The 25406-nt window shown below is 38.2% G+C and overlaps 1 protein-coding gene across 2 annotated transcripts in view; it reads right to left on the reverse strand.

The window, feature by feature from the left end:
- ARHGAP21 (Rho GTPase activating protein 21) overlaps positions 1-25406 on the reverse strand; it is a 115889-nt gene that overhangs the window by 4128 nt on the left and 86355 nt on the right. For both annotated transcript variants that reach the window (XM_071805245.1, XM_065829904.2), the window contains 17 exons: positions 23441-25391; positions 12378-12536; positions 12081-12183; positions 11955-11991; positions 11279-11404; positions 9997-10281; positions 8716-8780; positions 8485-8633; positions 6749-6891; positions 6504-6659; positions 6319-6397; positions 5794-5867; positions 5619-5708; positions 3952-4077; positions 3708-3749; positions 3262-3367; positions 1463-1494 (listed from right to left, as the gene is read on the reverse strand). In XM_071805245.1, the coding sequence (XP_071661346.1) occupies positions 1463-1494; positions 3262-3367; positions 3708-3749; positions 3952-4077; positions 5619-5708; positions 5794-5867; positions 6319-6397; positions 6504-6659; positions 6749-6891; positions 8485-8633; positions 8716-8780; positions 9997-10281; positions 11279-11404; positions 11955-11991; positions 12081-12183; positions 12378-12536; positions 23441-25391 (3723 nt within the window). The remainder of the gene's footprint in view (positions 1-1462; positions 1495-3261; positions 3368-3707; positions 3750-3951; positions 4078-5618; positions 5709-5793; positions 5868-6318; positions 6398-6503; positions 6660-6748; positions 6892-8484; positions 8634-8715; positions 8781-9996; positions 10282-11278; positions 11405-11954; positions 11992-12080; positions 12184-12377; positions 12537-23440; positions 25392-25406) is intronic.

The following is a 25406-nucleotide window of genomic DNA, read 5'->3' on the forward strand; positions in this document are numbered from 1 at the left end:
GTAACAAAAGCATTAATGGGTATCCAGAACGTCCTGCTACATGACAGGGACCATCCCATCCTCTTGATGCAGAGCCTACTCCTGCATTAGTCACTGTCCCATAACGTATGGGTGAGCTCTGCACTTTTTCCATGGGTTGGGAACAAGTACACGTTCTTCTCATCAAGAAGGTTATCAAGCAATGCAGCCAGCTGGAGCTCTGCCTGGACCATGCCTGGCTGCAAGCAGGGCTGGTTGAGCAGAAGCAGCTCCTGGCCCAGGTGATCTGCACATCCTCACTGCCGCCCATGGGCCCATGACCACGGCCTGACCGATGCTGCTGCTCTGCACCGCTCACAGATGGTGGTCAGTGAGAGGCAACCTGCAAACAGTGCAGTGCCCTGGTACAGGTAGGGGGATGTGGTGTCCTGGAGTTGGGCTTTTTTGGTGGCTGAGCCACCAGGCATCCTCACAGAGCTAACACGTCAACAGTGAACCAGAAGAATGCATTAATTATAGAACAGTTTGGGTTGGAAGGGACCTTCCAAGGTCATCTAGTCCAACCCCCTGCAATGAGCAGGGGCATCTTCAACTCGATCAGGCTGCTCAGAGCCCTGGCCTGCCCAGCCTTGAACATTTCCAGGGATGAGGCATCAACCACCTCTCTGGGAAACTTGGGCCAGTGTTTCACCACCCTCATTGTAAAAAAACTTCTTCCTCATGTCTAGGAGTCTCGTTCTCAGCTCAAAGGGGGCATCGGTGACACACCTGGAGTGGCTGCCAGCAGAACGCTGCACCACACGCTCACAGCTGACTGAGGTCAGCTACACGCTGGCACATCACCCAGTGCCACAGACATCCAGCATCAGCAGCTACTGAACAGCCTAAGAGACAGAGCTGTGTCCATGGGTCAGATGAGAACTCAGTCGTTAAACTGAGGACCGAACTATTGCCCATGTTCTAGTCTTATTACTCCCCTCTACCAGGCTGTCCTCTCCCAAGCACAGCTGTACTTCCTAAGGAGACTCTGCGTAACAATCTCGAACCACAACCTTTGGCTTCCCGTAAGAGGAGGAGCTATCACCCTCTGAGGAAGAAAAGGTTAAATTGTGCAACACTTTCCTCAGTGAAACAGGGAAACACCAATACTGTCTGTGAGTTAGTATGCCATAATGACAGGGAACACACTATACAGATTTACTGCTACTAAATGAGATGCAAAAAGGAGGTAAGCACTCAAAATTGCAAGAGTTCAAACAAAGCCCTTTATGTCTACAGATGACTGCTTTGGCAGAGGCAGCTAACTGCAAACAAGTGATACTTTTCCAATGTGGCACTTGAAAACTATGTGATGAGAAAACAGTATTACCACTTATTCAAAAACTTCTACATAAGCTTTATAGTACATCTGCACATAAGCAATTTAATAAAGCAAGCAAACATCTAACATTTTAGCAGCTTATCATTTCACAAAATGATTTACCTTAGATTTTGCTGAGTCACTAGTAGCTGAATCTGTGGAAAAATAAACAACAATTCTGTTCAGTTCTGTGCAATTTTTTTGCTGTTGCTACAGACAATGCTGGACTTATGGAAAAAGACAAGCACGGAACAAAATGTGAAGCAAATAAAAACCAGAACAGAGTGAATAGTCAGAGCTCACAAAGATGCAAGCTGCACCACAGAAAGCCACCGCCATGAAAGGATGCTGTGAATTGTAGGCAGAACCAGCTCAATGATAGGAATGGCAAAGGAGCCCTGTTCCTCTAAATAGAAAACAGAAATACTAATGTTTATTCGATGTTTTAAATATATAGCCCCTGCAAAACAGCAGCTGAGACCTTTTCAGGATCGTACCATGTACTCTCCTGAGATTCAATATACACAAAGCAAAATTCAATGTCTTAGTACTGTTGGCTGCCCTATGTACAAATCATGGATCATGTAGTCATATTATTTTTGTGAGTTTTTACATGAATTAAGTAATATTTTGTGTGTAAAACCCCAATTACACATCTCTCCACCTCTGACTACATATAGGTATAATTTTAAAATCAGCTAGATTTCAGCAGCTATTGGTTTCGTACTTCTTTACAACAAGCGCAGTTATGAAATGAAAAATGGACACCATAGTTTTACTGTCTCGCAAAACCCAAGATTATACATTTATAAAGGGGGCAGGAAGGGGCTAGCACAGTGACAGAAACCCATGAACTTGGATGTGTTCCAGCTTTAGGGACTTTCTCCCTAGGAAGTAAGAGCTGAGCCCCCTGCCACACCCCTTTGGACACATGGCTAATGCTTTATGACTAGAAAGACTGGTAGACCATACCATGCTATTTCTCCTCAGGGTCTGCTTCAGAGATAACAAGAAACAGCAGAAAAACTTTTAAAAAGTAGCATTGATCTGTTTAAAATACTCTTAAAAGAAAATTTACAGCACAGATCAACTTTTTTTTTTTTTTTTTCCATTTACAAGAAACGGGGGTTTCTGCAGACAAGGCAGCTACAATGTGGGCAACAGTCCTCCTTCTTCCTACAGTTCCAGCTGTCCATCAGGGACATCACAGAATCCACTAGTGACATCACCGTGTGATAGACTCCTCCCACTTCGCCTGTTACAACATCAGTATAAAGTGACTGTTTCAGTAAGTGCTGAACAACCCTTTGAAAACTGAAACAAAAGCTAGAGACGAAGGGATAACATTTGTGGGATACAACATGCTGGGTTAGTGCAATAGTATAGTGAAGGGAGGGGGGGGAAAAAGTCACCAAAAAAGAGCCTGCAATGCTTGTCCTTAGCGACACAAGGGGATGGCATTTATAAACAGAAGAAAATCAGCTTTAGTATAGACATACTGCAACATACTTATTAAGGTGTCCATCATTGACAAGAAAACATAACTCAATTTTTTTTTTGCATTCCTAACGCTGGGAAGGAGCAATATTACAACACACTGAAGATCACTTTTTCTGCCATCACAACAAACCACTTTACAGTAGCATATCTGTTTCACCTCACGATGATGATTGCATGGGTTACTGTGAATAAATAAAATATTATGTGCAAGCCTCATCTTTTAATGATCATATTCCTGTAGACAAAGTTTTCCAAATTATATCATGAATGATTATCAACAATTCAAGTCTTTAAGAAGTGTTAATGATATCTTGGAAAAGAGAAAAACAGTTTATTAGTAAAAGAAAATAGGAAGAGAGTTACAGTGAGTTAACAGAGTAGGTTATTCTAGCCTATGGACTGACACTGTCCGGGCAAGTTACCTGATACGTCTCCAGGAGATACTCCCGTTCTTCCAATGTTGGTGAGTAAATGATCTATGTTTGGCACTGGCTGAGATTCTACAGTGTTTTCCTCCTGAACTGCTGTCTATAGTTAATAAACAAAGATCTCTTCATCATCGTGTCACAAATAATTCATTATGATTCAACAGCATTTAGAAAATGGCATTATTCACCTGAGGACACGCTTTACTCACGTGTGCTTATTTTCCCACTTTGCTTTATACTTTAAAAAACAAAGGCATGGCTTACTTTTTTTTTTTTTTGTTAAATTTCATTACTGCAAGGACATGAAAGCTAAAAAGGTGCTTCAGAAGAAGCAAACCATACAGTGATGCAATAAGAAATATATAGACATTCTAGAGGTAGCAGAAACAGATTCTAAACTAAGATAATTAGAATGCAAATATTTAAGACACAATACTTACAAGAGGTTCTTCAGCATCATCTTCTGTGAAAAACCAGTCATGCTACAATTTAAAATAAAAAAGGTGAAAACCCCACAGGAAACACAAAACCCAAATGTGGAACAATCAAACATGGACATTATTAAAAATGATATCCTGGAGTTTGAAGGATAAATACCAGACCCAAACTGGCCCAATAAGAGAAAAGCTGGACGATCTGTGTACGAATTTTTTTTTTTTTTAATAATGAAATGCATCCACTTACTTTTTGGATGAGTGTTTCTACAATTTTATATTGGTCTGGCATGTGCGTAACCATGTGTGTCATGTTATCATCAGATGTCCTCACAAGTGTTGGACCAAATACTATTGCCAGGTTTCTTGGTTCCATCTAAGAAATGAAATATTTCCACATCATGAATTTATAATGAGAAATACAATAATACAGGCTAAATACATTAATACAACACTAGCAATATCCAAGAATCACTTTAAATAAGGACAAAGGGGGATTTTTTTTTTCTTCCCATAAAACCTATTTGTTTTGTTTAGAAACACTGATGTTCTGAGAATTTCTTTTTAACATAAAAGCATTGGTAGTTCACTGTTGTTTTTTTTTCTGAAAATGTTTACATGACGCACAAAAAATTAAGCTGGTAATCAAATACTGTATTATGCCTACTGACAAAGAGCTCATTCATCTTGCAACTATTCTGGAGGAGGCGGCAGCAGCCAACATCATAGACCCAACACATCTATTAACGAGATACACTCAGAGTTATCCGATCATGTCACAATCATTCACATAATTTACTTCTAATGTTACATTTCTGACAGAGAATTCCAAGAAAGCAGCAGAATACTTACCTTCTATTTTTGCTTACTTCTCTGACTTATAGTTTACTGTTGTGATACGGGACAGACCAATGAGCCACAGGACGCAAGGTCCTTGTGCTCACCAGAAGGAAGTTGCAAACACAGTGACCCAAATCCCTAATGCTCACTCTGACTTGAACTGTGTGGCCTTCGACAAGTCATACAACTATAATATCACCTCACTCATCTATCCTTGTATTCTATAATACTAATACTATTTAAACAACATTTATACAGTACACAAACCCCTAAAATGATAAATAAAGGTTTGCTTGAGGCACTGCACTTAAAAATGGCATTTACTATCATTTCCTTATGTCAGATATAATTCCACTGAAGGTTGTAATTTGTTAAATATTTTTTTAGATATATATATATACACACAGTTTATTTAATATTCAACTAGAAGGTATTATTTGCAGAACTGATGTTTGAACCTACCATATTCATTTGAACGGAGGCATTTTCTGATTTTTTAAACGATTTAAGATTGGCCACAGGTTCCTATATGCAGCAATCAATCACACCATTTTTTTCCTGTACCCTGCACACTGGTAGCCAAGTGACAAGCCACCATGTTACCTGCCCTGAGGTAAGCATCCATAAGCACACCCACATTGTGCACAGCTTTGCATTCAGCTACCCCTCCCTGAGAGATAAAAAAGGGGATACTATTATTTGCATTTACTGTAGGATTACTGCATGCACAGAAGCACTTAATGCAAACCAACTCTTCCCCAACCCATGGAAATGACAAAAGCTATTCTTAGTGGTGGACTGAGACCTTGTAGCCCCTGAGACCCTCAATTACAGACTTGGGATAAAATTAAGATGCAAGGTGTTATTCCCCCAAGAATTAATACCAGTCTGAATAAACTTGATTCACACCAAACAAACGCGTATTTTGCAGAAGTCCTTAGTCTAATCCCAAAAATCTTTTGAACATAGTAAAGGTCTTAATTTTATCTATGATAATACATTACCACCTTGATTGAAATAATCCTGTACTTAATGAATGAAACCAACAAAAATAAATTCTATTTTTGTTTCCGATACCTTGTTCTTTTCTGAGTTCTCTGCTACTGTCTTCAAGTGTGCAGAAAGAAACTTGAGAGTCTCATAATGATGTTCAGGTAAATCATGAATCTGAAACAAACAATCACTATTCAGAACATTAAACATTTAGTGCTAATTTTGTAATGCACCTACAACACACCTGATTTCAGCTTACCAGTCTCTTCAGTGTTTTCAGACGTTCAACAGGATCTTCTTTTCTATTAGCATCTATAAAATCTGCATATTTATCTGTTAAAAAAGGCAGAAATTAATCATATACATGAGTTTATATATATATATGTCCAGTCCCACCCCCTTGTGAATATAAGTATGTATATCTATCTATGTGTGTGTGTGTATATATATATATCTATATGACCTTGGGAAATCATAAATTAGCCCATTACATTGAATGCAGTAAGATGGCAGTGGGAAAGAAACAGTTTTAACAGAATACTGAACAGTGACATTTCAAATTTTACTCAGTTCTTTTGCAAATTCATAATCCCCTCAAGATCAGAGAAATTCTATTTACAGCTCTCATTCTTAAGCTCTATGATCACCAAGACTCCCTGCTCTTTAAGGAAGGAAGAGGGCATTTATTACAGAGATTGAATGATGCCACTGGATTTTTCTCTCCAATCAAGACAACTGCTCAACAGTAATTCCTGAAGACAAAATTGTAACATAAACAACTTACCATTGGTAAAAAGGGGTTCTGGGAGCTTTCTGAAGAAGGATTTCAGCAAACTGCTTATCACATTCAAGTCTCGCCATTTCTACACATTTAGAAGAAAAGGACAGACATGCTTTATATTTCTATAATCACAACACAACCGAAGTTTTTGGGAGTTCAACCTGGAAACAGCACGATCAAAGACTTACATCATCGTGAACATCAATGTCAGTCATTCCTTTGTTGAGCTCTTCTTGCATACTTGAGATGGCAGCATTATTTCCAGGAACTCTGTAAATACCTGTATACTCAAGACCTCTTTCTTCAACCAGTTTACAGCATATATCAACAATCAGTGGAATATACTGAAAAAAAAATTATATATGCATTTTAAAGTAATGAATACAAAAAGCATTTTAAAAACACAATGGAAAGAAAAATTGTCCTTCCATACCTTGTTGGAATGAGCTGGGGGGCAGTCATCTAGTCTAACACCAAATGTTCCTACAGCAGATGGCTTCTTTTCAAATGTCTTCCTCATAATACTTGGAATGCCTTTTCTCCACGTCCCCTTGTCTTTTGGTGGGCTTGTCTCATCTTTTTGTTTTTAAGTATAATGCAAACAATAAAACAAAGACGAAAAATAGAGCATTTAAAGTCACAAAGCAACTGTGAACACAGGTAACAGATTTGCAAAGATCAAGCGACAGCTACGGCATTTTTACCTGTTTTACTGGCTCGGCTTCCAACAATAACTCACTAAACAGCAGTCTGACTTAAACATACCTTCTTGCACTGATTGAAAAGATACATTTGAACATACACCTCGGATTTAGAAAAGCAAGTAGCTGGATGGTACTGTGGAATTTTTTCATTCTAAAACTAAAGGTACATAAGTTATGTCTTAAAAAAATAAAATCTACATTTGGTAAAGCAAGATAAAGTCTACTGAATCACAGTGCTGCACAAAATACCTATGAAATTATACACCCATGTTCACACTTGTGTATACCTACTCTCTCTTTCAAAAATTACCAGATTTTAGTCACTCCTTAATCATTCCAAACAGGATTCAAACACTTTAAAGTATTATCTATCCAAAAATCAGATTAAAAATTCAGTTGGTCAGTTTCCCCCTCTTATAGCAATTCATGCAGAATACTGAATAATTCTGTTACAATTCCCATTTATCCTGTATTGCAAGCCACTTAATACAAATAACTTGCTTCTTATTCAAATATTTCTGGAAATATTCTTTCAGTGGATTTGACGTTTACCTAACATTTGCAATTTAGTTACATAATCTGTAGCACAGTGGGAGCAAAGGGACATTTGCTGGTAACATGAACCAGAATTCTCTCACAGCTTAAATTCAAGACTGAATTGTTCAGAAGTGTTTGATCAAAAGCAACTGCTAAGGCAGTTGCCTGAATTTGTATGCAACATCCTTACAAGCACAGTCTGATCAGAAATACCACACATCTACACATTCTTAAAAAACAAAAAACAAAAACGAACAAACAAAACAAAACAAAAAACCACAAACCAAAAAAACCCCAAAAACTCCAAACAAACAGCTTGTGACATTATTTGATGGAGTTCAGTTAGTGCTTAAATTTTACAGTGCCAGCATATCAGACTCCTTTGGAACTCAGCAGGCAGTAAGTGTGTTCTGGAAAAATAATACAGTTTCACTCCTGTGTTATAAAGATTAAGACAAAAAAATGTTCTCTACTTCAGCAAAAAGCTCTGGTTTCTTAACAGCATATTTAAAATATGAATTTACACTGTTATTTCCAAGTCACCTGGAGACAAAAGTAGGAATTACACTTAATATTTCCAAAGCTTGGCAAAATTTTGATCACAAGAAGCACAACACCTGTATTTTACTACTCACAATACTACCTGGAGCTGTAGCAAAGAAAAAAACCAAAACAACAAAAATCTTCTGAGAGAGGACTTGAGTAAAAAGCTTGGGGGATCTGAGAGGACCGGAAGTATATCTAAGACAACATCTAAATGAAGTAGCTACAAGCAATGAGTGATTACAGCTGCAGCTTACAAAAAGAAACCTGATTAATACTTGGTTTACATCTGTATATTCATGAGCTTGAAAAACCTGAGAAAGGCACCTTGATGGCCTCACCCTGGAGCTGTAAGGAACTAAAGAAACACACACAACATCCAGACCTTTAGTGAGAAGTTTCCTGTCAGACTCATCCTTGGGAGAATGGGGACTCTGGGTCCTCTGTTCTGCTTTAGTTCCAAGCAGAGTCTGTCTGATACTCAGACTCTGGCGAGGTGTTTTGGGAGATGGTTCTGTTTTGCTGCTTGAAGAACTGAAACAAGATACATCACTTCAGTAAAAAGCAGCTAGGTAAGCAGACTATAAAAACGACTGACAGCATACAATTCACCTACCTCATCATTGTACTGTATTCTTTAATCCTTCGACTAATTAGATCTCTACTAGTGACACCAGTGTCCTATAAAATGAATTGAGATCTACTTTACAATCTTATATAACAAACTTTATTACTTTCAGAATACAACAATTCCCATCAATAGTCCACATACAAAAAATAACATTTCAATAGTTGTTGTGTTGTTTTTTTTTTTTTTTAAACACTAATAGCAGTCCTTGAGGACAAGGACAGAATATTTAAAAACCAGGAAAAAAACTTAAGTAATTGCAAATTAAATGCTGCTATTTAGACCTTTTCCAAAGCAATACAGTCTGATTAAATCCTGTTAAACTGAAAGCAAGTTTAAATAGAAAATATTCAACTCAACACACCCTGCTACTCCGAAAAATCCAATCCTATGCACACACAGTACTTATATAACTAATTACTACTACACAAACTGTTGAAACAAGCCATGCATTCAAATATGATTTATCCATCTAATAGCGTTTATTAATCCGTCCTCCTTTGGATAACTATTTCAAATCTGAGCAGATGTGCATGACCACAGACATGAAAATATCCTTCTTTTGCTCAACACTGAAATGAAAATGCACAGAGGACGACATTGGGACAGATACTGATACTTTATGCACAATAGGATATGTTTGGCTTTTACAATCAGCATTAACGTTTAGTTCAGGGGTGTCAAACTCATTTTCACGGGGGGCCACATCAGCCTGCTGTATGGATGTAGGAGTAGTTACATTTATATGGTCCTAAAATTACACTTGGCCCTTTGAAGGCAACCACGAGGCTGATGTGGCCCCCACAGAAAATGAGTTTGACACCCCTCATTTAGTTCATAGAAACATCAATATTTAATCAGAGAAACAGGCATCCTTCAAAGTTTCACTTTTTAACTACCACACACAACACTTGGCAATGCAAGTCTGAAGACAGAACACACTGGTTCTAATACCACAATTATCTTTTTAAAAAGATTGGGGATTTTTGACAGGTAAGTTTAATATTAAGTGTATCTTTAGTCAAATCAACTACATTAATTCATTTATTTCACAAGTCTACTCTGTCATTATGAGTATGTGAGTCTTTTTAAACTCAATTTATTTACTCAGTTATCTTGCCTTTCGCCTCATTTTCTTGTATGTTCCTGTACACATTTTCATCTCTTGTTCAAAGCAAATGATTTATTTTGTTCAAGTATTAATTATGGGAAAATACAATAAATTTTTAATTAAAAGAACTATGGCTCCTGCATATATTATACGATTACCTCGTCATTTAAGTTGCTGTTGTCTTGTATTGCTTTAATCCATGCTAACATATTATCTCTGTCCTCAGCTTGAAACAGATACTCGCAGTCTGATGTGGTGAGTCTAAACACATTTTTCCTCTTGGTTTCACAGTATGAGATGTCTATCAAACATGCATTGATGCTTATAGGTTGTTCTTCTTCAGACGGGGTCATTTGTTCCTTTTTATCCTTGTACAAATAAAGTGAATGACCTCGAAGAACAACATATAATTGCTTCCATGGCCGAATGCTCCCACCAACTCGCTGAAAAACATCAACTAGTATGTTAGTTTCCTTATTTGTTACAATGACAGTTTTTTGGGGGTTTGTTTTGTTTTTTTTTTTTTAAATCCAGAAACAATTTCCAGAAAGACCAACCACCTACCCATAACCATTCTTAAGAATGACCTGTGGAAAGACTACACAAAAGTACACTAATGGAGAGCATTAAGAGTGAATTGCTCCTGTCCTCTCCCTCGTAATTCATTGAGTTCACATGTGACAGCAGCAGGAAACAGAATGTGACTAAAATTTCACAGTGGCATTAATACAAATACCACAAAAAATACCCAGTGGACTCTTGCCCATGCCTTTTAAAATTCATTCAAGTCAGACTCACATTTACACATCACTGCAACTCCAGACTCCCACTTTTCCTTAAGTGTTAGCCTGTGCTGAAGGTTAATCTGAACTCAGCGCCACAACATTCATGAAAATTATCAAGGGCCTGATTCTTACTACTTTAAATCAGTCACTACAAATTAGTTTACTTTGATGCTTTGAAATGTAAAATTAGAATCAGAGAACCATTTAGGCTGGAAAATACCTGTAAGATCACCAATTCCAACAGTTAACCTAACTGCCACCTCCACCCCTAATCCATGTCCCTAAGAGCCTCATCTACACATCTTTTAAACACCTCTGGGGATGGTGACTCCACCACTTCCTTGGGCAGCCCACTCCAGTTCCTGACAATCCTTTCCATAAATAATTTTTTCCTAATATCCAATCTAAACCTCCCCAGGCACAACTTGAGGCTATTTCCTCTAATCTTATGAGTTCAGAAAGTAGTCTGTAAAAGAAGCTGAGGAATCCACTAGTGTCAATTCTAACAGGTCTACAATTTTGTCAGCCTTACTGATGCTCACATCCAAAAATTATAATTAAAGAAGCAAACCAGGCAGCAGTTCTTTTCTGAGGTTTCCAGCAGCTGAATATTTGTGCTGGGGGCAGAGGTGAGGAGGAAAGAAGAGACAGGTACCTTCCCCTTGTCTGTAACAAGCTGACGAAAATGGAGCCATCCTTCCTTGGATGCATCGCTGAAGACCTCTGAAGAAGAATCTTTTCGGGAACCAGAGTCTTCTGAAGATTTCTGGCTGTCTGGGACCTAAAGAAAACATCACAGAAAGAACTCCACAGTGTACTTCTAAATCCATTTCTCTACAATCCCTACAGTCAAGAAGTTTCTCTCTTTAAAAGCTGACACCTCATGCAGCACAAAAAACCCCTATGAATATCTCCTAGGAAAATATCATCTCTATAGTTTCCATACAACAACAGTAACCTTATACATCTCATGATTACTTTGAGAAACTGCAGGAGTCTTAGACTCTCATTAGTAAGTTTCTACAAAGGAGGTCATAGATATGCTTTGTTTACAGAGGCTGAGGAAAATGAAATAAATACATAAATAAATAAAGGACCATTTGGTGAGCCTGGAAAAAAAAGAAGGGACCATGTTTACTTAGGTGATGCATACAGCACCAATTGGGCAAAAGCATTACAATCAATTTAAATATCAAAAATCAAATTTAAGAACAATGGGATGAGTAGCAATTCAAATAAACATCATGTCTGTGTTTAATGCATCACTTTGTATAACTGATTTGCGTAATTCATACAACTTGTCACAGTAGTATCTGTATACATATACCTACCTTAATCCCCTTTAAACTAGATACATGCTTAATGGATCTGTTGGGAAAAAAACAAGTGTTAAAATGAGATCTTATACACTTTAAAAACCAGATCTCCAAATTAACTGATATTTTTCATGAACTTACGATTTTCCCTCTTCTCTGTAGTCATCCAGTCCTTCATCATATGACTTTGATCTCTCCGTTTTTGCAGCAGGTTGGCTATCCAGGACACTAGGCCGGATAGATTCTACGAACAAATAGAAATTTTTGAGTATGTAACAACCTGAATCACATTTTTCCAATTCATTTCAAGCAACAAAGAGTTTACAATTTTCAGTCCTGTTCTCCAGAGTGTAAAAGGAAAAAGTTGCATGAGGAAAAAAAAAAAAAAAAAAAAAGAAAAAGAAGAGAAGGAAAAAAAAAAAAGAAATCGCCACTCACCATGATCATGTGAAAGCTGTCGACGAATTAAAGGGATTGGAGATGTGGGACTGGGAGGAACAGTTGCTACAGCTGGTGCTTGAGAAGCAGATGCAGAAATAACAGCAGAAGCAGGAATGTGTGCAATATCATGGTCAATACTAGGACTAGTCGGTTCATCTACAAAGGTGATATGTCATATATTAACATATTAAACGCATCAAGCAAGTGGTCCAACTAAATAGCTGTCTGAACTTCTCGTTATCGGGATATCAGATTAAGTCTCTTAGACATGAAGTCTTTCAAACAAACATCTGGGTCTAATTCACACTGTCAAGTGTACTTTTTTGTTCTGTGTTGAAGGAAGAAGAGCCTGTTTCATTTCCTAAGAATGTTAATCGTACATTAGAGATAAGAGCAAGGAACATCATACCTGATGACAGATATTGCTGTGAGTGAACGGAATGGGAATTATTTGCTAAACTCTTGTAATATTATTTTCAAGTAGACTTGTTTTTAAATGTGCATAAGTGAAAAACACACATTACATCAGTAAGTCTAAACTCAAGAGACAGCTTAAGAACAATTTCCTACAATACAATTTGGGCATTCAGAATACTGAAAACCATTTCACTTAAACAAACATTCAAATAATAAAGCCAAGTTACAAGCAAAGAAAAAAGCACTTTAAACAAATTTCCAGCATCCAAAGAATCAATACCGCCCCCCCCATCCTCCATACACTGTAATAAAGAAGCGAGTATTCATATTTTAAAAGATGGCACTACTACATACCAATTAGCTCTTCCACTAACTGTTCATATAAACGATTGCATGCCATACATGCCCAGCACCTCACAGTCTCAATAGCCACAAGGGTCATCATGAAAGACTCCCGAAAGCTTTAAGTATCTCTAGTATTTAACATGTTCCTTACAAGATTGAAGAAGTTGAAAGACGCATTTCCAATCATTGTGAAAAAAGAGCCGTACCATCTTCTAGAACACGCTACTAAGACTAGAAAAATAATTCTACTTCACGCTCTGGTAGACGAGAGGATTGGAAAAAAAAAATCAAGTCACAAGCAGGGGCTGAACTGTACTGCATAATGAATATGAATGTATTCTAGGTGCTAAGAATTGTAATATGCAGAGCTACTGAAAAGCCTATTGAAATCAATGAACACTCACAGACAGAGGTTTATTCTTTTCTTTCTGCAAACACAACTGCATGTGCTGCATTGTGCTTTTCCAACAGTCACTAACAGTTCTGTTAAGGCAGCATTTGCACCATCAAAATTTGGCAATGTAAATTTAAAACAAGGCAATAAACAAAGTACAGGAGGGTTTAGCAATAACAGCCCCCTAAATTGTTTGGATTGGAAAACACCATTTTTGAAGTTGTATGTTAAAAAAAGCATACCCCCCCCAAAAATAGCTGCAAACTAGAAACATTAATAAAAAGGGAAATCAAAAGAATTCACAGACAACCTGTGATACTACAATTTTAAAAAATTCTAAGTTTTACTTGCATCCACAGTGATAAATTAAAAGCATTTACAGACCTCTACAGCAAGTAGGAGATAAGAAGAAACTCAGTTACATTTCCATTTCAAAGCTACAACAACTCTCTGTCCTGTTGCCTGTTTTCATTTGCTCAGCTTCCCTGCAGCAAGCCCTGAGAGAAGCACACTAATCTTGCCCAGGGAATATAACCACTCACTGAACAAGTAATTAGTTTACAGCGTGCAAACTGGAAGTGCTCAGCTTTAAGTTACTTATGTTACAGACTTATCTTAAAGTGTCAGTCACTACTCCCCAAAGTTAGGAAAACGCTAGTGCTTTAAACAAATCTGCCTGCACAACTTGCGAATACAGAAGTGTTAGGCACCACTACACAATTTCCCACAACTAAATCCAAGAATTCAGCTAAGGAAAAAGAGTTTAAGTCCTTGAAAGCAACAATAATTATTCAAATTATTATTATTTCATAGTGGATCTAACGCCCTGATGAATCGAAATTAAAGTGGTTTTAGAAATAGGCAAGCTTTAAAGAAACTGCAAATGACACTGAGAGGGAAATAACTTTTTCAATCCCTGAGGAGGCTGAAGGTCAGCTAATGGCAAGCTTTTACATACTCTAAATTGATTACAGGGCAAACCATGACATACGTGAGTTACTGCCTACTAATTTAATGCACTGGCCATCTCCACTGCTGCTGTCCAACAGAAAAACAAAACCCAAACAACTGTACATACCCCTTGTATTTTGACTTTTCTCTTTAGTGCTTGCAGTATTTGTCTCCCTTTTCAGTTTCCTTGATTAATCAACGTATTTGCAACCCAAAACTCCTCACGCAACATGCGAAAGAATGGGCTCAGCTCACCAGTGCAAGAGAACAACTGTGTCCAAAATGCAGTGAAGTACATGTACAGAACAAACAAGCCAGAGGAGAAGCCACAAAAAATAACTCTCTTTTTGCCATCTCATGGATTACTGGTGTCCGTTCAAATATTCGTAACAAAAAGCTCAAAGACTCCAGGACTACTCAAAGTTTTACTTACCATTTAAGAAAAGGATACAAATACAGTTTGTTCTGCACTATTATCTATGAAGCGACCCAAGAGACTGGCCATCGGAAAAGGAGTCAGCTCGGTGACACCTCTGGCAAAGATGCTGCTTGTCACCTCTGGATTGTCTTTCTTGTGCTTTTTCAAGATGGGTGCACAATTTGCTCTTTTGAGTTAATGGGGACCTCCCCGAGTCCTCACAAACCTTCAGAGATGCTAGGTAGTAAGCATCTCTGCAATAACATCAACCAACTCTCTCAGCACCTTCAGATGCACTTTATTGGTTGAGATGGACCTGTATGGGTTGAGCTGCACTGGAGCTGCCTTAAGAGTTCCCTGTTCACCCAAGTTGATTACGACTGTGGGTTTTGTTTGTTTCTTGGGGAGAGGTGGTCATGGTGGTGTTTGTTTTCCAAATAAATGGTTTTGTTAACTGAATCATAACATACAAATATGGAGAGCAAATTCACATATTAACTTTAGTCCAGAGAGATGAAGTATCAGGGATGCCTGGGCTATCATTAATAGTGAAAGGTGATTTCTCCCACCATCTCCTGGGGAATCAGATTGCCTAATCTTTCTTCACTGGTAATAGAAATGACTGGAAAAAACAAACTAGCTTCACAAGGCTACTACAAGGTACTTTTCCACATTTGTTCCCCTCATGGACATGGTAGTCTTGCAAGCACTTCGAAAGACTGTAGAAGGAATTATTTAGCAACTGTACTACACACTGCATTGCCATTTAAAACGCTAATTAGGCATTTCAATTTAAACAGGCAATGTGAATATATGGCTAAAATCTTAATTCAACAAGTATGTACTTCATCAAAGACTCTGATTTAAAGACTCAAATGGTCTATTTCTTCAGTAATTCTCTCGAAAAACAGGTTATGACTTTTGGGGTGTAATTTATTTTAAGAACGAATCTTAGATGGCAAGTTCATTTGTTTATGGCAGAAAAGACAACACGACTATCAAATCAGAAGAACTTAAAAAAAAATCTATATCTGTATCTATATCTACATCTATATATCTGTTCTTTACTGAAGGACAGATAGGACATGCCCATGCTATGACCAGACCCTGCAGCAAGACTGGTTTTAGAGGGACTCCCGTAATTCCAGCCCATGGTCAACACCCATTTTTCATGATGCAACCTTGCCCTATCAAGCACTCCATAGTCCACAGCACCACAACAGGCTCTGCACTATCATAATGTATAACACTACCTTGCTCCAAAGTATTTGCTGTAAATGCAGTAGATGAAAGCTTTAAAATCTTGTCCTATGTCTAATCCCTCCTCTGTGCCTCAGTTTAGTTTTGTTCCAGCTTGCTACAGGTAGCACTTCTCTTCTGGTAGAGCCACACGGACCAGATCTCCATCCTTTCCCTTCGGTGGCAGCAGGACGTGGGGGGGGGCCCAGCAAGAGATGGGGGCCCAGCAGAGGCTGCTGAAGCACAGGCACAAGCGGAGCATGGGTGAGTAGAGGAGGGGGATGGAGGCTGAAAGGAAGAGGCACCAGTGAAAGGAACACAGGCAGAAAGGGGAGAGGACAGATGGGACAGCAGAGATAGGAAGAAGATCTGCATCCACACACAGGCAGGGATGTTAAAACGAGTCTACCTCAGAGGCTCCTCATCTCCAAGAAACGCCAAAAGCAGCTGAATTTAAGGTAAATGCAGACATACTAATATAGACCATTTTTCTTAAAAGTCTGTCAGGAAGACAATCAAATAAGGCAGCCATGTATGCAATTTCACCTGCATAGTGAGAAGGCCAGAAATAACCAATAAAACAAAAATGAATTGTTCAATCAAAAATAAACTATACAGAACCAAGGAAGCTATCACACAGGATAGCGCAAAGACGAAGAAGTACCCCAACAACAGTGACTTTTTGTTACAACAGATCTTGCAGTACAGGCTGCTGCATCTTATACTTCAACCTGCAAGGGTAAAGCTCCAAAAAAGACTTCCAAGCCTAAAAGTCATGATTTAGAAAGAAGATACATGATGACTTGGCTACCGCATTTTTCAAAACAGAACCTTTAAATAGGTTCAGGTTTTGTCCATTTTTAAGTACTTCCACCACTGATCTTTTTTACAAAGAACCTCTTCATATGTCTACTTTACGTAGTTATCCTCATGTAGGCAAAAGAAGACAACAGGAACAGGTCTGTATGCTGAGCACACCCATTTCTGTAAGCCACAGAAACACAGGACTGCAACAAGCCTCCTGAATCATCAAATCCAGCCCTCTGCTAATGAGCTCATGTAAATAATGTTTATTATTATATTGACTGAGTTTCACACAAACAGATAAAGGCTTCTCGAAGTCATTCTTCTTGTGAGACTACTCAGAAAACGTTATCTATGATAGCCTGTTGCTTATCTTGGTGTTAAACAAAAAAATGTACGCCTTTCTCTGCAAAATAATACAAAGCAATTCTAAACGTTCCTGTTCACGGTATTACCCTGCCACATAAAAAAGTGCAATACTCAATACACTTTTATCTGTAAAAGGACCCTGATAGTATTCCTTTCTTACCTGTAATTATTATAAATTATAAAGATACGCTAAGGATGATCTACACTTTGAAAACATTAACCATCTCCACACAAATCTGATGCTTCAGATCAATTAGAACTCTTCTAGATGTTATGAATTATTGACTTCAAATTTCAAGTTTTAATTTAAAAAATCAGTTACAGAAGCATTAGAATGGTATTTAAAATGCTAATCTGTAATATTGTGTTTTGGCTGCTATACTTGGGAATACCACAATGATTTAAAAATTGTTCTTTGGATGAAAAACACTAAAATTTTCAGCCTGGAGCAATAGTGATTTGGCAGGCTACACTGTGAAAACCCTGAAAAAAACCCCAGAAGACTGATGCTTATCTTAGAAACACTGATGACATGTTAAAAGCTCTGTCAGTGCTATCACTAAAATAATGGAAGCAATAGTCTCTCAAAAATGAACATCTGTCAGCTCTAATTTCTGTTGCAGTTACATTTATGTTTTCATAGTTTGCAATAGCTAGGCAGCAACTTTCAGGAAGAAAAATACCACAATGGATGAAGATTTTCATATTCATCTTGACTGTTAACAGTTTTTGCTAAAATTAAAGTTTCCTTAAAACATGCCATGTATTTCAGCCACCACCTGCCCTTAAGGCATCCGCATATTTTGGGTTGACAAGCCACGATCTCTGCTAGAAGTCTGAGGTTTCGAATTTCTCTCTGATGGTTATCTCTCACATGGAGAAAAGAGAATAAGTACAGTCTTTCAATCATTTCTTTATTGCATGTAATATTACTATTAGTCATTTCCTTTAACCCTTCTCTACTCCTATCATCATTACCCTTTCCATAGTGTGTTGTGCAAGTGTATTGGTTTGTATTTTCCAGTTTCAAGACTATAACTGCATTCAGTATGTGTGTATTTGCATTGTCACCTTCTGTACCAGAGACCAAGCAGCCCGCAGAGTGCAGCATAAAGATGTAGGTGGAAGACAGGAAAGGTATGGCACATATCTCACTAAAAAGAGTCAATAAACTCATTACACTTTCAAAAAACATACTTGGAGCTATGTACACAGCTTACCATTAAATGTAGGTATAGAGAAAGGTAAACCCTACATCTCTACTGTCAGCATTACAGAAGAATGTCATCATAAAGATGTCTGAAAATTTTAACTAATGCTGGGTGCGTTAGAATGTTTAGTCTCCTAACTGCTTAGCTAATTTACTCTAAAAAACCCCGCACTTGGTAACAACAACAAAAATTAAAAATAGGTTTGAACAGAATTCAGTAGAAGCCATCTAAATTTACCTTATCTGTTAATCAAGAAGTACTCACATATTCTTATTACGTCAGAATTCTGTAGAAAAACAGGTATTGGAAGACAACAAAAAATACTTTTGTTTTGAAAACCAGCATGAAGATCAGCTCTTAAGGCAAGGTGTCAAGCAGAGCCTGCCCGATTATTAGTACAGAAATCACTATGGTGGTTTGTTTGCATAAGGGTAGAAGGAACTGAGAGATAAAACTCTAAGTGGCACGGAAAGGGTGAATCAAAATTAGCAGTCTGCTGGTCACTCTTGTATTTGTACCAGAAATTCAGCCACCAGGAGACAGGTTTTAAAAAACCACACACATAAAAAAAGGGAATAAATACCATGTAGTTAAAGCTGTGAAACTCCTGGCAAATCTTTATTTAAATCAATACAGGGTATTGGATAGCAAAATTTTACTGCAGTGCCAAAGAGAATGGAGAAATTTATAGAGCACTTAAAAGTCACATTTGGCTCAGGAATGTTGTAAAGTGTTTGGAGAATAGAAAGTACCACCATTAAATATCATATACCATTGTTCTATTCTTACACCTTTCTTTAGGTATCAATTTCAGCCAGAGAAAGGATGCTTATGTAATTTTTACACCACTTTGATAACACCAAAGTCTGTTCAAATATTTTTGCTAATTTTCTCTCAGTTATTCACAAATTAAGAGGGGAATGAAGTGACCAAAAATTTTTCTAGGATAAGGATGTACTAGACATTTTCAAAAATGGGATCACACCTCTGAGGAAAAGTCTTCATACTTATCTGATGCTACCGCATGCCTAAAAGAAAAGCATTGTAATAGGATGACTATAAATGTGTTCGATTTGGAAAAAAAAAAAAAACTACAAAACAAAACATAAACAAAAAGCTTCAAGACTATGTTTATTCAACCTGAATATTTTTTAAAAATATCCATTTAAAATTAATTTTCATGTGACAACGCTCTGTGAAGTCAAAAAGAACATTCACCTGGTAGTCACTGCCCAAGCACTGGACTGCACTGGCAGCCAAACACACTGCAACCAGCTTTAGTACTGAAGCAGTTTCTCCATTCCACTCACATGGGGAGTTCATTCAACTCAGTCAGGGAGTTAGATTATCTTTCATTTAAAACTACTTTTTACTCTAAAATAAATGGTGTAAGAAAGAAAAAAATAGTTACGAAAATGCTAAGTAGCATTCTAATTTTCATCCCAGTGCAGGTTAACACATTCAAAATTACACAGTAGGTCAGAAATTATATTATTTGTTGTTCTCTAACAGAAAAATGGTGTAAAAATTACAAGTTTGAAGAAAAACACATTAAACACCATAAGTACTAATATAGTCACTGACAGAGATAATTGTATTTTTACTAGTCTAGAGAACAGGTGAGACCATTTCAGGGTAAAAGAATAACCTTTCATTAGACTAACTGCTATAGTTTGAAACAATGGAGAGCATTTCAAGAACAGAGCCTTTCTTTGGACCTGAAATAGAAGCAGCAGCTTTTCAAGTAACCATGATACCCTACATTTAGCAGTGCATGCAAAGTACTGAAGCCTGCAGCACCAGGGTATGTTTTTTTCTGTAAAACTGGCAGCTCTCATCCTCCAAGAACATCTCCTTATCTGAAGAAGAGTTTGAGCACACAATACCTTGCCTATTTTTTTCAAATAAATATATTTCTCCTACAAAAGATAGTACATCTACCTGTGCTAGCTTTGGTCTGAACAGATAACTCATTTCTATTCATAAATGCAACCCAATATGTAATCTCCCTGCTTAGAACTGCAGTTTGTGAAAGGACTAGTGTCAAAAGGCAGCTCTTCAACCCACCACAACCCCTGCAAGGATCTGCCCTGAGCAAGCTCAGTGGAACCTCTGCTTGGATCCCTGTTTCTGGTGCAAGGCAATGTGCCACTTACAAAGAGATACCCTGCAATTATCCTGATGTAGTGCTGTTCTCAAGAGCAGGTTAGCCACAAAATACTGCCGTGGAAGGCAAATGTTTCTGGCTGAATTTCTACCAAAATATGCGTAATTTTTTCTCGGTTATTCACAAATTAAGATATGGCCATATCTACTACTTTAACCAAGCAGAAAGTGATAACAAAAGTAAACACACCACAAAGTATTTGAAACTGAAATAATATGTAACCTTGAAGATACTTATCCCCTCAAATTTACATTCTTACTCTTCCAAAGATCTACTGCAAAAATAAATCCAGTACGTGCATTTATGAAATGAACCATATTTAACAAGACCTAATACTGCACGAAACAATTTTGTTGATGTAATGTAAGGGAAGCAGACAGGTTGCCAAGACCAACAGATATCCTTGTTCAAAAGTCACATCCTTCTCGATCAGACAGAAGGAAAATAAAAAGGTACACAAAAAACACCAAAATCCAAGTGACTTCCCTTCAGAAGAGTTAAATAGCCTTTAACTGCATTTCAAAGTAGATCTAAGGTTTTATCTGCCTGATTAAGTACGGCTTTTAACAAGTGAAGCTGTAATTAGGCATAATGATAGTGGAACAAGCAAAGTTAGAATCATGTGCACTAATTCTAACTTAAGGAAGATGCCTGCTCTTAATGGCATTTGATGCTCTTCCTATTCAGAGAGGGTTATTTCCTCTTCAATGTACCGGGGTTGTGGTGGAAATTTTCCACAGCACCTTGTGCAGGCACATGAATGTCTTGCTAGGGAGGCAGGCACAATGCTGGGCTGGCTCAGACTGTGCCCACGCTTGAGCAGCACCACTTTTTAATATTTCTGGAGTATGCAGGAGGTTCCAGACCAAGAGGCTAAGGAGCTCCTACGAATTCACATAATCCCCTGTGGTGTCATGCCAAGAGGCTGCAATGGAGAGTCACAACTTTGTTTCTCCTGAACTGCTCGGCTCCTACCAGAATGCAATATAATTGACATGTTTAAAGCTTCTTTGAATTTTCAGAATCAGATTTCTCGAAAATCTGGAAGTAAGTCACATGAGTAAGAGTTCATGGCAAACCTTTGTCATAATCAAGATAGCAGATTGTGTAGAAAAGGTTGGGCTTGATTTTTACAGTCTTGATCTGATTTTCACAGGACATTTAAATTGTATAAGATTAGAGAACTCCCAGCAAGCACTCCTAAGCAATTACAATTAACACACCACTTAAATCGAGTACCCAACATTGTTTTTAGCTACAGTATTAAAAAACCCTGCACAAAGATCAGTTACATGCCGTACAAACTTGTATTAATCCTTAAAGAAAGGTTGACAGTCTAAAGAAGAATCCAAAACTACACTAGATACTGATGCATCCAGTAATAATAATAAAATCTATACAACTCTCATTCAAAAAGGAAAACACAATATAAAAAAACAACTGCTAGCTAGGAAAGCATCTTTGTTACATCTTACAAAATTCTGTCAGAAAAACATTATTATATCTTTTGTATGATTTCAATTCTTCAATGCACACAAGGCTTCTTCACTATTTTTTTGTTATTTACTTTAGTAGTAGATATTATAGATAATTCTAGGGGGAAAAAAAAAAAAAATCACTGCTGTAGGTCCGCAATAGAAGACAGTTGTGCTAAGACAATATATCTGTGACTCCCTTAACCTAATCTGTAAATAAACCTGAAAATTATTAAGAGTTGGTTTTCACATATGTGAATTTGAGAATCAAAATTCAGTATTTTCTAAATAGGTCTTATATGAAATTCAAGAACACACAAGTATATATCAACCCATGTAGAAAATGGTCCATAGACATTTAGTCTCCAAAGAATTAAACCAGCCACAGCAAAAGAGAAAACCCAACTCAACAAGAGTAGGGGAAAGATGACACAGGCATTGATTACCTGAGTAAAACACACTCGCACTGACACTCCTCATCAGATGATTCCAATTCCTCACATATCCAACACTGGATTTTTTTCTTCTACTACTTATAATCCTTCTATGGATTCCTCTTTTCTTCCAAGTGATCACAAAACTGCTCAGCCCCCGCCTGAATAATTCCAATCCTGTTTGTGTCACAACCCACACAGGAATCTTTGCAGGTTCTCATATTCTGCTTCCACAAACCCTTTACTTCACATCCACATTAGCATCTTTAAAATTAATTTCATTTTATTGATACCATTTCACCTGGAACAGGTTTTCTGTATCCCATATCTATCTCAGAAAGCTTTTAACTTACCTATGCAGTTGATCAACTTTTTTTTTCACAAATCACCTTATACAGATTTGCATCCATATTCTCAGTTTACTGGATTGCAAATATTTTATACTAGAGAAATAAAAATACTTTGAAAGTTGCAGCAAATGCTAGCTGCCAACATACATAACATCAGAGTATTACGTGGAATGATAGTCAGATGCAGTTATATAATGTGGATGTCTCCATGGGGTTAAGGAACAATCTAGAAAAATATAAAATCACTGTTGTTTTTTTTTTTTTTTAACATTGATCTTCCAGGACTTCAAACAACACTAAACATCTTTTTCCTCCACTGAACACTTTTTTGTTTTACCAACTTAATATTACTCTAGATGAGAAAAGAGCCCTCATGTCCCTTGACCTCAGGGTTTGCAGGAATAGCCATCAGCTACCTGGTGTGGGGCGTTCCATCGCCTCTAGCTGAAAAAAGCTTTTGATGTGCACTGGAGTAGTTTAACTCACCAATAAATGGAATAGAAGCCAGGGAGTCACCAGGTGGGCTGGAACCTGATGCTTTCCTTTCTTCTATTCTTTTTATGTGGACTTCTCTTCGAGCATCATTCGGTAACCAACAGGTAGTGTCTGAGGCTGCCTCCTGGTCATTTACAGCAAGAATGTAGGACTGATGTCTCAAAGGCTGTGGAGTCTGGTGGCCAGAAGGTGACTTGTCCCGCATGACCACTGTATCTTTGTCATTTTCCTGAACACCTGTTTGCAGACTTTCAGGCTCATGGACATCTTCCCTTTTGAAATCATGAATCTTTTGTCTGATGGAACCATCTATGTTGTCAGAGGTAGTTAAACTCTCACTCGTTGGCTGAACAAGTCTGGCAGAAGCTGAAGACAGAGAGGAGGGTTGGATGGTTTTGCCAGTTTCTGTTTTGTGATCTGGGGCACCTTCTGCTCGGATCCTTGACTGTTGGTTTAACAGACCACTCTGATGCAAGTGATTTACTGTTCTTTGGTCTTTGCTGGCAATAGCATCCAGGCCCTGGTTATGGGGAAACAATGGTTTTGCTGCATAGGGAGCAGAGCTCTTCAAAGAGCTACTTTTAGAACTTCTGGCTGGTGTGAGAGACAATCTCTCTTGTGAAACAGCTGTAGGTTTTGAAACTCCCCCAGGAGTTTGCAGATCTCGAGAAGACTGCAACGTTTTTATATCTGGTGGACCTTTCTGAAAATGAGAACCAGGCAGAGAAGCTCTACTACCTGTTCTCCTGCTGTCTGAAATATAAGCACTCGGAGTCATAGAAAAATTTTGACCTCGAAGGGACATATGAAATGCATGCTGCCTGGATCTCTCATAAATACCTCGCCGATCATCTTGTTCAGTAAACCCTGTCCACTTGTAAGTCTTTCTCCTATCTCCATTAGTATCCGCAATCAGACTCTCAGAATGAAAGTTTTCTAGCACTTCACCCTGTTTGCTGAGATAATCCCATGATCGAGCCCTGTGATTCCTAGCATTAACGGAAGGTGAAGTTAGAGTATCCTGCGAAGCACTTCGCGGCCACTCCTTCATCAGTACGGGGTCTTCGAGTCTTTCCTGGGACACACTTCTCTGCCGAATCTGAACAGACTGTGGAACCCTGTCGTGAGAGGTGCTCCTGCGCCGTACCTGGGAAGCAGTGCGATTTGGCACCACTTGATTATAATCAGTTGTATTCTGAGAAGCTGCTCTTAAGCTATCCAACCTTTCCTGTATTGTCCGGGAGCCATACATGTGCATGCGCCTATTATCAATGTACTCTTTGTAAGTTTTGTAGGTCTTCCAGTCTATATGCTGGTGGGACGTTGGAGAACTGTAATGATTAGTAGAGACTGAGGGCGAATCTGTGGGTTGAGCAGGAGGTCTTGTGCTTGGGATTCCTTCTGGACATACTATATAATTCGAAGCTTTACTTAGTGTTCCAGTGGGATCAACTGGTCTTGTTATTGGAGTCTGGGGAAGTACAATGGCAGTGGACACTGAAGAAGGTGGCGATGTGGCCCGTGCTTTTAGACTGGCTTGATCTTTTAAGCCATATCTTACTTCCTCTGTCCTGTGTGACGGACCAGCATGGTTATTTCTACAAGATGGCAAATCTACAGCCTTCTCAGAAGGCACAATAACAGTCCGTACAGTTTCATTGCAAACGCACACAGCAGTATTTGATTTTGCAATGTCTGTTGGTGATGGAGGCACTTGTATTTCCATTCTGTAGGCCCTCTCTGGCTGTGCCAATGCCCGTACTGGTCTGCTGACTTGCTGTTTCCCCAGCGAGAAGTCAGAAGATAGCTTGTCAGCAGCTTGTGCCTTCACAGAAGCTGTGGATGTCAGGCGCGGATAACATATTGGCGGTGGTTCAGGTATGTTGTGGGCATTACCACTATAGGCTTCGTTGCCTTTCAGGTAGGCATCTTGGGAATACGCCTGTGGAGAGAAGAT

The sequence above is a fragment of the Patagioenas fasciata genome, chromosome 2 (assembly GCF_037038585.1).
Source record: "Patagioenas fasciata isolate bPatFas1 chromosome 2, bPatFas1.hap1, whole genome shotgun sequence".
NCBI lineage: Eukaryota > Metazoa > Chordata > Aves > Columbiformes > Columbidae > Patagioenas > Patagioenas fasciata.